The sequence below is a fragment of the Triticum aestivum genome, chromosome 2D (assembly GCF_018294505.1).
Source record: "Triticum aestivum cultivar Chinese Spring chromosome 2D, IWGSC CS RefSeq v2.1, whole genome shotgun sequence".
Classification (NCBI taxonomy): domain Eukaryota; kingdom Viridiplantae; phylum Streptophyta; class Magnoliopsida; order Poales; family Poaceae; genus Triticum; species Triticum aestivum.
In genome coordinates this window covers 169,188,064-169,203,549 of record NC_057799.1, presented here as the reverse complement: position 1 = coordinate 169,203,549, position 15,486 = coordinate 169,188,064, and the positions used below count along the sequence as shown (strand labels likewise).

Sequence of the window (15,486 nt, the reverse complement as noted above, 5' to 3'; positions counted from 1 at the left end):
AAAGCACCGTCGCACTCCCTTGAATAGCTCTAGGAGATCCTCCATCTTTCCTGGAGGAGAGGCGGATGGCCATAAGGCCTTGGCAACGCTTCGCATCGCTTGCCGAGCTTGCTCATGCATGCGCGACAGCTCTTGTAGCAGATCGCCCGAGAATCCGAACATCTCCTCTTCGGGACGGCCCGTCAGCATACCTACAAACATAACCCTATCAGTACCTTTAATCTCCGAACTATCACAAGGTAAGTTCGGCCACATATTGAATATACCGCCTCGCAGCCTTTTGTTCTCCTTTACGGAGTCCTTTACGGAGTCAGCCAACTGGGCCCGCACATCTTTCAGTTCTTCGCCCAGCTGGATATTTGAATCTTGGAGTTTGTTTTTCTCCTGTCTGACTCGGGCCAGCACCCGCTCGCCTGCGGCATGTAGTCTTTTCGACTCTTTTTCCTCTAGTTGATCTGACGATCCTGTTATGAGATAAGCCACAGTGTTAACACAGTCGCTATACAATTACTGTTTCTCGATGGAGGGAAATATTACCGGAAGACGCCTTCTTGGATTTTTCCAGTTCGGCGGTAACTGCATTTAACTGTGTCCGGCACTTTTCTAGCTCTTGGGCCAGCAAGTCGTTCTTCTCAGAAAGAACTTGATTATGCAGCGATCCTCAAATCAGTTGTACCAACTACTTTAAGTCTCGGGGGCTACTGGCATATGTTATCATACTCAGACACAGTAAACTTACCTACACATGTTTTAAATGCTGCTTTGTGGCTCTGCTAAGCCCATCCCGAGCAGCTCGAATGTATGCATCAGCCGACCTGAAGGCATTAAACGCCTCTTCCGAAAAGCGGGGTGTCTCGTAAAATGGCCCTCCGGCACCGATGATTCATGGCGCTCTCCACTTTCGAGTTGGTGACGGACATATCTTCCGAGCCCTCAGCCGAAGGACAGTCCGGCGTCACTCCCATATCGGCCCCCGTCTCCTCGGCTGGGGCCGGATCCCGGCTGTTGGGAGTATAACTGGCCGGATCCCCGGACACAGTCCGGCGAACTCTTTTCCTGATACAGGATGAACATGAAAGTCATGGTTGGATGCGACTATTAAAGAACATATTTGCAAACCCATACCTCTTTGATGAGGGCCCGACCGTGTCTTCGTTTGCCTTCCTCTTCGAAGGCTTGCCCGGTGCGGGAGCCGCTCTCTTCGGAGTCGCTCCTGGAGTAGCACGGCACGTCGAACGCCTCCCCTTTGAAGCACGAGACAGTGCGGTGGGTGAGGCGGAACAGGGGAACCCTTTCAGGGGAGATGTCTCCTGACTACTTACGTGTGAAGCGGGGAGAAAACCAGGGTAATCGGCGATGATGGCCACTTTAGTGCCATCGTAGCTCGCCTGGTAAAACACCCCATCCTCGAGCACCACGAATATATCCGGATCCTCTTCGAATCCGGGGTTGAGGTCCCGATTGTGGCCCTCAGGCTGCGGGGCGAGGTTGTGAAGCCCGTCAGAAATCGTTCGCCAGTGCTATTATAAATGGATGGATTAATGTTCATCGAAAATAGCTCGGGGAGCAGGGTGAGTAGAGCAGAGGAGTTGGGACTTACCCAGCAGGAGGATTGTACATGGAATATCCATCTCTGCGCTTGATTTGTAGACATTCCTCTTCCTCCCCTTTGAACAGTTCGGCCAATATTTTGGCCAGGGCGGCGGGGGTGTCCGGACCTTTCCTGCCGCAGCGGGAGGCATCATCCTCCCCATTGTAGTGCCACATGGGAAGCCCTCTGTATTGGAGTGGCTGAACCCCCCGTACTATGGAAGTCGCCATTACTTTGACTATTGATAATCCGGACTGAGCGAGCATCCTTATCTTGCTCGTGAGTTGACGAACATCCGCACTATCTTCCTCCTCGAGACTCCGAGGGTGCCAACTGTGGAGTTTCTTCAAAGGAACGCTTATGAACTCAGGGAGACCCCTCCGAACTGGGTCGGGAAGTGCGACGTCCTCAATATAAAACCATTCGGAAGGCCATTCTTCGGAGGCCTTCCTTGGTGTGCCGGCCAGGTATCCGGTATTGGCGATGCGCCATATTTCGGCTCTGCCCACCTCGAATATTGATCCCTCGTGGTTACGCGGGACAAGGCAGAATAGCTTTCTCCACAATTCACAATGGGCCTCACAACCCAGAAGTAGCTCGCATAAAGCGACGTAACCTGCGATGTGTAGGATGGAGGCCGGAGTGAAATTGTGCAGTTGGAGACCGTAATACTCCAGAAGCCCTCGGAGGAACGGATCAATTGGAAATCCAACGCCTCTTAGCAGATAAGGGATGAAGCACACTCGTTCCCCCCCCCCCCCAGGGCGGATTGGGGAAGTCCTCCGCCTGGGTCTCACCATTGAAGGAGGTCAAACCTACTCGAACAGGGACCAGATCCGCAGGAGGAAGAGATCCCTACGTTTGCAGCTTCTCCAGCTGACCATGGGATACAAAGCACTTTTCCCACTCGCCTTTTTCTGGGCCGCAGGGATGGGAGGAAGAGCTGGGAGCGCTAGCCATGTTGGAGTGGTCTTTTCTAGCAATCTCTGAGGATTCTTCCGCCTGGTGCCGAATGGATCCAAGATCCAATCTCTTTAAATAGACATTCTTCCTCGCCCCGCCGGGGTGTTATCTGTAAAAATACCCTGACCTCTTGCATTCGCTCGACACGTGGAAGCTGAAGCTGTTGATACACAGAAGCCGAGGGGTACGACCTTAAATGCAAGGCCGAATATACCACTTTGAAGTTATCGGAGGAGGAACCTGCCTTGCAATGCCGAAGACAATCTGCGCGCCGGACACCTTGTCATTGAAGTCTGGTTCGGGGCTACTGAGGGAGCCTGGATTAAGGGGTCCTCGGGCGTCCGGCCTGTTAGCCATGGGCCGGACTGATGGGCTGTGAAGATACGAAGACCGAAGACTCCACCCGTGTCCGGATGGGACTCTCCTTGGCGTGGAAGGCATGCTTGGCAATTAAATATGTAGATACCTTTCTGTGTAACCGACCTTGTGTAACCCTAGATCCTCCCGGTGTCTATATAAACCGGAGGACTTAGTCCGGAGGGGAGATTCATTACCATAGTTATACTCATATTCATGGTAGATCAACTCTTGTAATACTCATATTCATCAAGCTCAATCAAGCAGGAAGTAGGGTATTACCTTCATAGAGAGGGCCCGAACCTGGGTAAACATCGTGTCCCCTGTCTCCTGTTACCATCGACCTTAGACGCACAGTTCGGGACCCCCTACCCGAGATCCTCCGGTTTTGACACCGACACTATCCCTCACCATGCGTGGGTGATTTCAATGAAACCTTGTACCCTGAAGAACATTTTAGCCGACCAGCTCGTCCTGAGAGGCAGATGAGAGATTTTCACGAAGTCACCATTGAACGTGGTCTCCAAGATCTTGGTTGGTTAGGTGTTACTTATACATGGGATAACCGACAATCTGGAGATGCAAACATCAAGGCTAGGCTTGGCAGGGCTTTTGCCAATGAGGATTTCAGGTAGAGGTTCAAGCACATGCAAGTTTGGCATGTGTGTGCGCTGGAATCATATCATTATCTTGTTGTCGCCGAATTCAGAAACCACGCATTTTCACATCGTTCGTCCGGCCCCAAACAATTTTGCTATGAAAACATTTGGCAGACACACCAGGATTATGATCAGTTAATAGTCGATACTTGGAGGAGCCAGAATCGTAGTCCAGGTTTGTAGGGAAATTGTAGATTCCTTAGGGGTCTTACAACAACTTACGCTCTGGGGGTCCCCGAGAGTTTGGTAGCTTGCTAAGAATAGTCTGTAATCTACAAAAGCAGCACAACATGTTACGGCGTCAATCAGTGGGTGGGAGCCCATCGGATGAAGAGAAGAGCACAATTCAGAAGCTAAGAGAAGCACTTCATTTCTAGGAAGTCTGGATGCGGTAGCGATCCCGAGTTCCATGGTTATGCGATGGTGATCGCAACACGACGTATTTTCAAGCACAAGCTAGGCAAAGAAAACGTATCAATAAATTGTTGGCCTTAAGAGAGCCGACGGATCTGTTTGTGTAAATGCATGTGAAGATAAAGCCAAAAAATTAGCCTTTTATCAAGCTTTTTTTACTCGTCGCAAGGTGTCAATGGCACTGTTGCGTTGTTATCTCATGCTCCATCCCGTTTCACACCAGAGATGATCGAGTTCCTGTGCAAGCCGTACGAACCATCTGAGGTACATCATGCACTCTTCCAAATGGCCCCTTCAAAGGCATAGTGGGTGGACATATAACACATGTGGTGCCAACTTTTCTCAATGAAGGGGAACTACCAATGGGCCTCAACGACACTTCGATCACATTGATCTCGAAGGTATGTCACCCATAGAGTATCTCACAATATCACCCAATTGCTCTATGTCCAGTGCTATATAAGTTGGCTGCCAAGGCAGTCACTAACCGTATGAGAAGGTGCATGGATGATATAATCGGTGAGTAACAAAGTGCTTTCGTCCCAGGTCATCTGATAACAGATAATGTACTTGTTGCTTACACAAGTGTACATATGATGAAGAGACATAAGAAGAGAAGAACTTCACCTATGCAGTTAAGCTGGATATGATGAAGGCATACGTCATGGTAGAATGGCTTTTTCTAGAAGCCATTTTACTGAAGCTTGGTTTTAGGGCCAATCTGATAAGATTGATCATGAAGTGTGTCACGTTAGTTCGATTCTCAGTCCGTGTCAATCGAGAAGACTTCGGAAAGGTGACCCATTGCCCCCTATCTTTTTCTTCTCTGTGCCGAAGGTTTTTCCTCGCTCTTGAAGTATTATGGTAATTATATTAATAAAGATGTTATATTAAGCTTCAAAACACCTTGGGTGAATCACCTGCTTTTCGCCAATGATAGCCTTATCTGCATCAAGGCAAATATCGAAAGTGCTACAAGTTTCAATGAGATTCTTGAGATCTATGGTGATGCGTCTGGACGGTGCGTGAACATGAGTAGAAGTTTGATCTATTTCAGTCCAAATACACCCGCAGCTCTCAGGCAAAGTCTGAAATAACTTCTTGGTGTTCAAGTGAAAGTTTTTTCACAGCGTTATCTCGGTTTACCCACCGCTGTTGGAAAAATTAACAATGGTACTTTTGATTTTATAGGGGATTGAGCTCGAGGTAAGGTGCAAGGTTGGTCAGAGAGATTGTTCGCTTGCGCTGGTAGAGAGACCATGCTAAAATTTGTAATCCAAGCAATACCAACGTATAGCACGAGCTGTTTTATCTTGACAAAAAGTGTGCAAAGTATTAACCTCAAGAATGGCAAAATTCCGATGGGGGAGCTCTCTGGATAGAAGATCCTTCCATCGGATTGCTTGGGAGAAATCGGCCACGCCTAAGACTAAAGGTGGAATGGGATTCCGCGATCTTCGGTTGTTCAACTTGCACTACTTGGGAAGCATGGATGGAGATTTATGATGAATCCTAACTCACTATGTATCAGGGTTATGAAGAGTAGGTATTTTCCTGACTCGGATTTCTTACAAGCCACGGTCCCGAAATCCTCTTCTGCCACTTGGAGGGCGATTGTAGCGGGACGAGATGCATTACAAATTGGGCCTGTTAAATGGGTCCGAGACTAAACTTCTATTTCGGTGTGGGAAGGCAAGTGGATTCCCTCCACCGTCTCAATGTCTCCTATGTTGCAGCTAGCGAACACGGCGGCTCAGGCTGCCAATGATTTGATCCATACAGAAAATAGGGCATGGCGATAGGAGCTTGTTATACAAACTTTAATCGCACCGGATGCGGCGACCATATTAAACATTCCTTTGCAGCAAGGAGGGGGCAAAGATTTTCTCGCTTGGGCACATGAGAAATCGGGCATTTACTCTGCTAAATCGGCATATTGAGCTATCGTGAATCAGAAAGAGCGTTTGGCTTTAGACGAGGGGGAAATTACCGGTACTTTAGTGGATCAACGGCATATGTGGAATGCTATTTGGAAACTCAAAGTAATCCCCAAAGTGAGGGTTTTCTGGTGGCGTGTGATGCAAGGCATCATACAGGATGAGTGCAACTTGAAGCATCGCCACATAAGAGAAATTAACACTTGTAAGATTTGTCTCGCCATGGATGAGGACTTGGAACATGCCCTTCTGCTTTGCTCTCATGCCCGCTGGTTTTGGGAGGAAGCCCGACTGCTCTTTGACATACATGCGCCAAGGCTCCGTCCTCACACATGGACAAGGGATATCTTATGTGATCAGCGTTTTTCTGAAAAGGACAGAGCGATAATTGTCGCGGTGATGTGGGCCGTTTGGATGTCTCGCAATCGCTTGATGCATGACCTGGAAAGGATAGATCCAGCCAGCTCAGTGAGAAGGATCAGAGAGACCTAGCTCTCCTTGAGTTGCCACGACAGCATACCTCGACGTTGTACGGTTATGGCTGGCGACCCCCAGATGTTTCTCATATCAAGATAAATACAGACGGTGCAGTTCATCTCGATGATGGCAACGCTGGAGCGGGGGGTGTCGCCCGCTCTTCTTCGGGATTCAAGGGTGCATGGTGTAAGCCGTTCCTAGGAGTCACAGACCCCCTCAATGCCGACGCCCTAGCTCTGAAGGAAGGAGTTATCTTCGCTACATTATGCGGCTACACACATGTGATCATGGAAACCGGCTGTTTGGTGGCAGTTAATCTCTGGAATTCTCGCTACACTGATCGGGCGGGCGGTGATAGCACCAATTCTCACTGAAATTGAAGAGCTTGCTCTTAGTTTTGCTTCTTTTAGTATTCAACATGTACTAAGATCAACAAACGGTCATGCACATCTCTGTACTAATTATGGTTGTACGCTTAATGTGACCGAAAACTGGTTAGACACTATCCCTATCTTCCTGATCAGTAGCTTCCTGGCTGGCTATTCGGCGAATGCATTCGTTGATTAAAGCTCTGTGAAGTTCCTTGAGAAAAAACATTGGAGGCACTCCGACAACTTGGCCAACGTACATCATTTTGCACCACGTTACAGTAGCATCTCCGTGAGTTAAAAAAAAAGGTAGCATCTCCTAACATTTTTCGTACGTGTAGCATTGCTGGGCATGTCGCGCGATCCTAGTTCGTAGACCCCCGGGGCTCTGCTTACATTCCTTCCGTCGATCGTCCTTCGCTTCTTCTCCGCCACAGCGCACCAATCCCCAAGCCTTCGTCCTCACTCCTCACAGACGCATTTCCCCAGAGTCCGACTGCATCCACAGTCCGCGCTGGTGCTGCGCCCACGTCCGGGGGACCCACCACCGGCCCCGCCTCCGCCTCCATAACTCCATTAACTACCTTGAAGTCGAGCTTGCCTTCAAGAGTTGAGCCATCGCCAGTTCACCACCTTGCAGTTACAGTCGTCACACTCCCCCGCCTTCTCCGCATACCATAACTAGTAATAGCTCCACCGCTTGTTCTGCTCCTCGTCCCTTTCTTGCTTGCTCGATGCAACGGCAGGAATTGACGACGTGGTAAGGGTCTGCGCGTGAGCTGAGCTGAGCTCGTCGGAAGAATGGGAGAATTTGCGGCGGCGGGCGAGGCGGGGAGCCAAGAAGCGGAGCAAGACGAGCAGGGGATGCTCGCGACGGCGCTGGACGCCATAAACTCTCTCATCTCTGCTTCCTTCTCCGCGTCCCTCTTCCCGCTCAAGTGGCAGCTCATCAGGGACAAGTTCAACCGGCTCCACGCCGGCCTCGCGGACATCACCGTCATCGCGGCCTCCGACGGCGAGGAGAGGCACGAGGCGTTCGATGGCCTCCTACGGGACGTCGTTGACGCGGTGAGGGAGGCGCGGGAGCTGGTGCCGCGGAGCCAGGGGCGGCACTACGGAGGCGGCAAGCTGCGGCTGCGGAGCGACCTCGACGTCGTCGCGTCCACGCTCGACACGCACCTGGCGCGGCTGGACGAGATATGCGCCTCGGGCTCGCTCACGCGCGCGCGGGCGCTCGTGGTGCCGCGGCCGTGCGCCGGCGCCAGCCGCGAGGACCTGCGGTTCTACGTGCGCGACCTCTTCGCCAGGCTCAGGGTCGGCGGAGCGGAGATGCGGAGGGAGGCCGCCGCCGCGCTCAATGAGGTGCTGCGCGACGACGACAAGTGCGTGCGGGTCGTCGTGTCCGACGTCGCCGACGGAATTGGCGTTCTCATTGGGCTGCTCGAGTCCCCAGACGCTCGCGTCCAAGAAGAGGCCCTGGACGCCATCTCGGTGATCGCCGGGTATGACGCTTCTTGCAAAGGCGACCTTGTCGGCGGCGGCGTCATCGCTCCGGTGATCCGGGTTCTTAACACGGGCGCCGGGACGGCGGCGAAGGAGCGGGCGGCGCGTGTGCTCAGCAAGCTCACCGAGAACGCCGACAACGCGTGGGCCGTCGCCGCGCACGGCGGCGTCACGGCATTGATCAACATCTGCTCCGATCACCGTACCAGCGGCGGCGAGCTCGTGTGCGCGGCGTGCCGGGTGCTGAGGAGCCTCGTGGGCGTCGAGGAGATAAGGAAGTACATGGTGGCCGACGCCGGGGCGGTACCGGTGCTCGTGTCGCTCTTGCAGGGCCCCGCGGACGAGGGGGCGCAAATCCAGGCAATGGAGCTCCTCGCGGCGATCGCCTCCGGAGATAGCTCATCCAGGGAGGTCGTGCTCCAAGAAGGCACCGCCGAGTCCCTCGTCCGCGCGCTGGACCCGGGCATCCCGCGCTCTTCAAAGGCACGGGAGGTGGCGCTCCGCGCCATCGACGCGCTCTGCTTCTCGTTGCCAGACTCGATCGACCGGCTCATCGGCGCCGTCTTCCTCAACCGGGTGCTCTTCTTCCTCCGCAACGGCGACACCACGCTGCAGCACAGCGCCTTAAAAGCAGCGCACCGGCTGTGCCACGTGTCGGAGGAGACCAAGAAGGCGATGGGGGACGCCGGGTTCATGCCGGAGCTGGTGGGCATCGTCCAGGCGGCCAAATCCATCGAGGCGAGGGAGTTGGCCGCGGAGGCGCTCTGCGCCATGATGTCCGTGCACCGCAACCGGAAGCGCTTCGTCCAGGATGACCGCAACGTGGCGCAGGTACTGCAGCTGCTAGGCCCCGACGAGGAGAAACCCTCGCCGGCGAAGCGGTTCTTGCTGTCGACACTGGTGCATCTGGCGGACAGCAACTCCGGCCGGAGGAAGATCATGTCATCGGAGCACGTGAGGTAATCACAACATTAAAACGATCCAATCTTGATGCTAACAACAAATCTCGACTTCTGAATACGTTGGTGCTAACAACATTTGTTGGAACCTTTTACGAATGTCAGGAACCTCGAGAAGCTTGCAGAGACCAACGTGACAGACGCTAAGAAGATCGTGAAGAAGCTTGGCGGGAGCAAGCTGAGGAACATGTTCCATGGCATTTGGAGCCTGTGACCTTGATTGTGTCCGGCACCAGTTCTTGATTGTGCTGTCTTCATGGGTAGCTAACACATATGTTCACTCCATATTTTGTTACAGTGAATGAACGGATGAATCTCCCCAGTGTATTCGAGTACTCGGCGATGTGTTGCTCCTGACACAGCCCACGCCCTGATACCCATACGCACTGGCACTCTCCTGTGTACATTGCCCGTCTCTGTGAAATAAAAGTATAATCATTCAAAGCCGTTCCACAATGCAGGAGTATGCCCACTCAGCGATGAGATGATTTCAGCGGGTCACTGTATCATCAGAATGGCAAAATCGATCGATCTGAGTCAGTATCTCATGGTAGGGCCGCCTGCGCGTTATGATCTCTCCTTTTTCAGTACCACTAGCACCGGCGCAGTGGGGATCGGGAGCCTGCCTGCCTGCCTGGCCGACGTACTCTACCAACGCCGATGAGTTATGATGATGCGCTCCGGTGATCGCAATAAGTTGGCCGCTTTCCTTTTTTTTCTCCTTTACCCCAGTCCCATCCATGTGGATTGCAACCGAAACCGTGGATCATGGATCGATCGGCATCTGGTCCTCTTCTCCGGGGTGACTGCAGCATGTAGCCGTGTCTCCGATCATGGACCTGTGTAGTACTCCGGATGTACTCTGGTCAAAGGAGGACGATGTAGATTATGCGCCTGGTCTTGCAAGGACATTCTGTGGTAACGCTGATGGATGTTTAGTGCTCCTTTATGCTGTAGGTTGGTTCCCTTCTCATCGCAGAGCCCTGCTGGTCAGGCTCTGCTGCAGTGCTGTTGTACCTTAATTTGTTATTACTGATGCATTTGTCGTGGTTGCTGCTGTGTTGTTCATATCTCGCTCTCGAGGCTAACTGACTGAAAGCACACTAACCTTATTATTTGCTAGCATGATGGCTGCATTTCTTGGTCTATGTCCCCCTACAATCCAAACAAGCCAACTACACGGCTGTTACTTGTATCCGTATTCTGGTCACTTGCTTCAGGTTTTGGACAAGCTTGTTCAGCATGAGCATGACCTGAGAACAGAAGGCGGGCCGAGTTGTTGTGAGTGACATCTGACCGGTGGGTCTTTGGCACGAGTGTCAGGGAATACGAAATCATCCGTGTGGACTGATCATTTTTCCTCTGGGCTTAGGCCGTGTTTGGTTTATAAGTCCTAAGGCTTTTTTTAGTCCCAACTTATAAGTTCCAAGTCCCTACCTGTTTGGTTCTTGGGACTTAACATGGACCAAAAGACCATATTACAACTATAAGTCCCTATAAGACTCTCCTTAAGAGTCTTATTTCATAAGTCCCAAATGTCCACTTTAAGTCCCTATAAGTCCCTCCTGTTTGGTTTAGATGGGACTTATAGGGACTTCTTAAGTCCCTAAACCAATAAGTTTCTGAAAACAAACACCCTCTTAAGCTAGTGTATTTCACCTTGGTTAGTCAGCTGAGGTGATCTGCCTTTTCATGCAGAGATGAGAAGGCGAGCTGCCTTTTCATGGAACCATCGGTAAGCAAGAGACACAAAGCCTTAATTAATCTACTAGTAGGACAGTGTGTGGGGAGAGTGGGAACGTCCTCGCTGTTTCATCGATCCGCTACTAGTGCTAGGCTTGGGCTGCGTCGTGGCATCGGTCCTGATGATAAGCAACATGTCTCCGAGGCAGTTGAGTGCCTTTCTGCAGCAAGCAAAAACGCTTTTTGGTTAGGCTGTCAACGCAACAGGTAGTCCTAAGAATATGCTCTAGAAAAAACTGTGAGGTGATTGTTGAGTTAGGCTGTCTGCCTCGTCTGCATGTTGTTTGCTCTCTTCCCTATTATTTTCTACGAGTAGTTGACCACCTTAGAAAAATCTGAACAACAAGAGTGGGGAAATCTTAGTTGATGAGGGCATCAATTGTTTTCTGTGTTTGCTATGTTTGTGAATGTGCAGCGTAAGTGCAAAAATGATTAGCTGATTCATGCTAGTGGAAAACAAGAATGACTCTGATAAATAATGTTGCATCTTAAGTAATGACATGAATGCGTCTGTAGTCCAACGGTTAGGATAATTGCCTTCCAAGCAATAGACCCGGATTCGACTCCTAGAAGATGCAATTTTTTATTTTTATTTTCAATAACGGACCATGCCGTCTGTCAGGCCCAGCATCACACCAGGCCGTGCACGACCACATGTCAGTCCCAGCATCACACCAGGCCGTGCTCGACCACCTGTAAGGCCCAGCATCACACCAGGCCGTGCACAACCACGTGTCAAGCCCAGCACCACACCAGGACGTGCACGAACACATGTCAGGCCCAGGATCGCACAGGCGATCTGATGAAGGCTTGCCTGGGCCATTATGAGCAAATCCTCTATACCAACTTCTAAACGGACGCTCTTAATCACACCATGCCGTATGTCAGGCCCAGCATCACACCAGGCCGTGCACGACCACATGTCAGTCCCAGCATCACACCAGGCCGTGCTCGACCACCTGTAAGGCCCAGCATCACACCAGACCGTGCACGACCACGTGTCAAGCCCAGCACCACACCAGGACGTGCACGAACACATGTCAGGCCCAGGATCGCACAGGCGCTCTGTGAAGGCTTGCCTGGGCCATTATGAGCAAATCCTCTATGCCAACTTCTAAACGGACGCTCTTAATCACACCATGCCGTCTGTCAAGCCCAGCATCACACCAGGCCGTGCACGACCACATGTCAAGCCCAGGATCGCACAGGCGCTCTGATGAAGGCTTGCCTGGGCCATTATGAGCAAATCCTCTATGCCAACTTCTAAACGGTTTTGTTTCATCCTGTTTTCTGCCTTTTATGTGTTTCGGCTGGTTATCTTGCTTCAGCAATTTTACCTTAAGTTTAAACATGTTCATGGATTTTAATAAATATATGAATTTAAAAATATCCATGGATTTTGATATATTTGTAAATTTCAACAAAATCCTCATGAATTTGGAAAATATCAATGAATTTTTAGAAAAAACAACAATTTTGAAAAATAGACATGAATTTGAAATATGCTCATGAACTTAAAAATATCCACAAATTTAAGACAATTCATGATCCAAAATAGTTACAAACTTTTTAAAAAAATCATGAACTTAGAAAATATTTCAAAATTGGAAAATATTCACAAAATTTGATAAACATGCATGAATTTAAAAATGCTTACAAAAGTATAAAATGTTTACAAATTAAAAAACAAAAAATTAGAGGAAAAACGGATAATTATAATAAGACAAGAAATAATAAAACTGATTTAATAAACAAAAGAAATGGCAGAGAAACAAATAAAAACCGTTGGAACTTTTCCAAAACCGGGTTGAAGGTTCCTAAAACCAGAGCTAAGATGGACTAGTCCTTCATGGTGTGTTTGGTAGCATTCCCAATCTAGCATGTTTGTTCTCCTCTGATACAAGCTCAGCGCAGACATGCTGAATACATGCATCTGCTGTTGTTTGGTAGCGGTATATGTGCTAAGACATGCTAAGCTGAGACTCTGTTTAGCAGCTTGCATCTATTTAGACATGTCGGTTAGCACTGTAGCAACCGGTATTTTCAAATAAGTGAAGAAAACATTTCAAAAATATGATTAATTTTTTGAAACATGAAAAAAATAACAGTTTTGAAAATTAAAATAATTTTTGAAATTATATATTTTTTAAAATAAACAAAATTTGTGAGTTTGATCATTTTTAAAATTTTAACAATTTCTATTTTAAAAACATTTTTTCGAAATTCCAAACTTTTTTAAAAAATTGAAACAAAATTTATAATTTCAAACATATTTTGAAAATCTTAGCAAATTTTGAAAATCTGTACTTTTTTCAAATTTTAACAAAATTTTAAAATCTGGACATTTTTCGAAAATTTGAATTTTTTGGTATTCTGAACATTTTTTGGAAGTTCAATTAATTTTTAGAAATTCTGAACATATTTTGAAACACATTGTTGCTCGCTTTGCTCATGCAGCCTGACCAGCGAACGACTGTCTCTCTTCGTGGATGCTAAGAGGGTATTTGGTCTACACTGGTGCATGCTGAGGAAGCCCCGTGCAGGCTACCAAACACTTCAAAATTGGGTCGAGAAGGGAATTCTTAAACTCATTCACCCTCCTGCACTCTACCGAACACACACTCAGTGAACACACGTGAGCAAGCACTACCATATTGCTCGCAACGAGCCATACATAGGATTTGCATCTCCGAGCGCTTGCTTAAGCAATTCGGCGCATGAAGGATTAGTCATTTGCGAGGGTCAACAAGCAGTGTATTATTTTTCTTTTGTTTTCTTTTGTAAATTTTACTACCTCCATTCCTAAATATAAGACGTGTGGGCATTATTGGTGTTTTAAATATTAGTATAGTTTACCAGAGTGTTTTCATTCTTCCTTTCTTATTTCTTGATATAGTTAGTTGACCGCCTCAGAGAAAATTGAACACTTCCATTGTTACTGGAGCAAATTCAAAAATAAAAATAAACTATTTGATGCTCTCATCAAATTGTTTTTGCTAACTTTTCTGGTGCGCATTCTGTAAGTGTCGGTGGATTTGCTGATTTATGGTGGTGGGGTAGAAAGAAAATATCAATAAGATTTTAAGGCATTTCATCTGAAATTTAAACATCAACGCGTTTGTAGTCCAACGGTTAGGATAATTGCCTTCCAAGCAATAGATCCGGGTTCGACTCCTGGCAGACGCATTTTCATTAGATACGCTAACTTGTTTCAACTTTTTGGAGTGCCACTGTTCTTTTTCTTTTATGTTATTATAGGAATGTTATGCTCTCTGACAGAAAATTTGTTTTCTGAGAAGATGACGGAACACAAATGGACCTATGCCTTTGCACAACCACGGCTCTGAATGGATCTATGCGTATGCACAAGCAGGTGTCACGGCCAGCACAACTCTACGCCATCGCCTTCACACACCTAGCGCTCCTTCAAAAAAAAATCACAACGCTCACAATTTTCCTTTTTTGTTATTTTCTAGAACATGTTTTTATTGTTATATTTTTTACAAATGATAAGTGCCACACGTGTGACATGAAGCACTCCGGTCCTGACATTTTTATAACTAAAGTTGTCGTGCGAAAAAAAACAGGAACTTGTCATCCAAAAAGAAAGTTGTCATGCTTGACAACTAAGTTGTATCCTCGCGTCACTAAATTTGCCATCACAAACGTTTGAGGTGCCATGAGTTCGTGATGTAAATATGCCCTAGAGGCAATAATAAAATGGATATTATTATAAAGGTTTATTATTCATGCTAGAATTGTATTGACCGGAAACTTAAATACATGTGTGGATACATAAACAACTTTTTGGAGTGCCACTGTTCTTTTTCTTTTATGTTATTATAGGAATGTTATGCTCTCTGACAGAAAATTTGTTTTCTGAGAAGATGACGGAACACAAATGGACCTATGCCTTTGCACAACCACGGCTCTGAATGGATCTATGCGTATGCACAAGCAGGTGTCACGGCCAGCACAACTCTACGCCATCGCCTTCACACACCTAGCGCTCCTCCTTCAAAAAAAATCACAACGCTCACAATTTTCCTTTTTTGTTATTTTCTAGAACATGTTTTTATTGTTATTTTTTTTACAAATGATAAGTGCCACACGTGTGACATGAAGCACTCCGGTCCTGACATTTTTATAACTAAAGTTGTCGTGCGAAAAAAAACAGGAACTTGTCATCCAAAAAGAAAGTTGTCATGCTTGACAACTAAGTTGTATCCTCGCGTCACTAAATTTGCCATCACAAACGTTTGAGGTGCCATGAGTTCGTGATGTAAATATGCCCTAGAGGCAATAATAAAATGGATATTATTATAAAGGTTTATTATTCATACTAGAATTGTATTGACCGGAAACTTAAATACATGTGTGGATACATAAACAACTTTTTGGAGTGCCACTGTTCTTTTTCTTTTATGTTATTATAGGAATGTTATGCTCTCTGACAGAAAATTTGTTTTCTGAGAAGATGACGGAACACAAATGGACCTATGCCTTTGCACAACC

General features: G+C 47.9%; 1 protein-coding gene and 1 non-coding gene across 2 annotated transcripts; both read left to right on the top strand.

Moving 5' to 3' along the window:
• The first annotated feature begins 7,163 nt into the window (after window positions 1–7,163).
• On the top strand, window positions 7,164–9,684 carry LOC123052396 (vacuolar protein 8). The gene is made up of 2 exons (XM_044475544.1): window positions 7,164–9,228; window positions 9,334–9,684. The coding sequence occupies exons 1-2, from the start codon at window positions 7,568–7,570 to the stop codon at window positions 9,440–9,442; spliced, it is 1,770 nt and encodes a 589-aa protein (XP_044331479.1). The 5' UTR covers window positions 7,164–7,567; the 3' UTR covers window positions 9,443–9,684.
• A 4,401-nt stretch (window positions 9,685–14,085) lies between these two features.
• On the top strand, window positions 14,086–14,157 carry TRNAG-UCC (transfer RNA glycine (anticodon UCC)). Its single transcript has one exon. It is a non-coding gene; the product is annotated as a tRNA-Gly (tRNA).
• The last annotated feature ends 1,329 nt before the right edge of the window (window positions 14,158–15,486 follow it).

Excerpts from the sequence above, each read along its gene's own strand:
- LOC123052396 (XM_044475544.1), top strand. The coding sequence starts at position 7,568 with ATGGGAGAATTTGCGGCGGCGGGCGAGGCGGGGAGCCAAGAAGCGGAG. Across the intron at positions 9,229-9,333 it reads ATGTCATCGGAGCACGTGAG|GAACCTCGAGAAGCTTGCAG; the intron begins GTAATCACAACA and ends TACGAATGTCAG.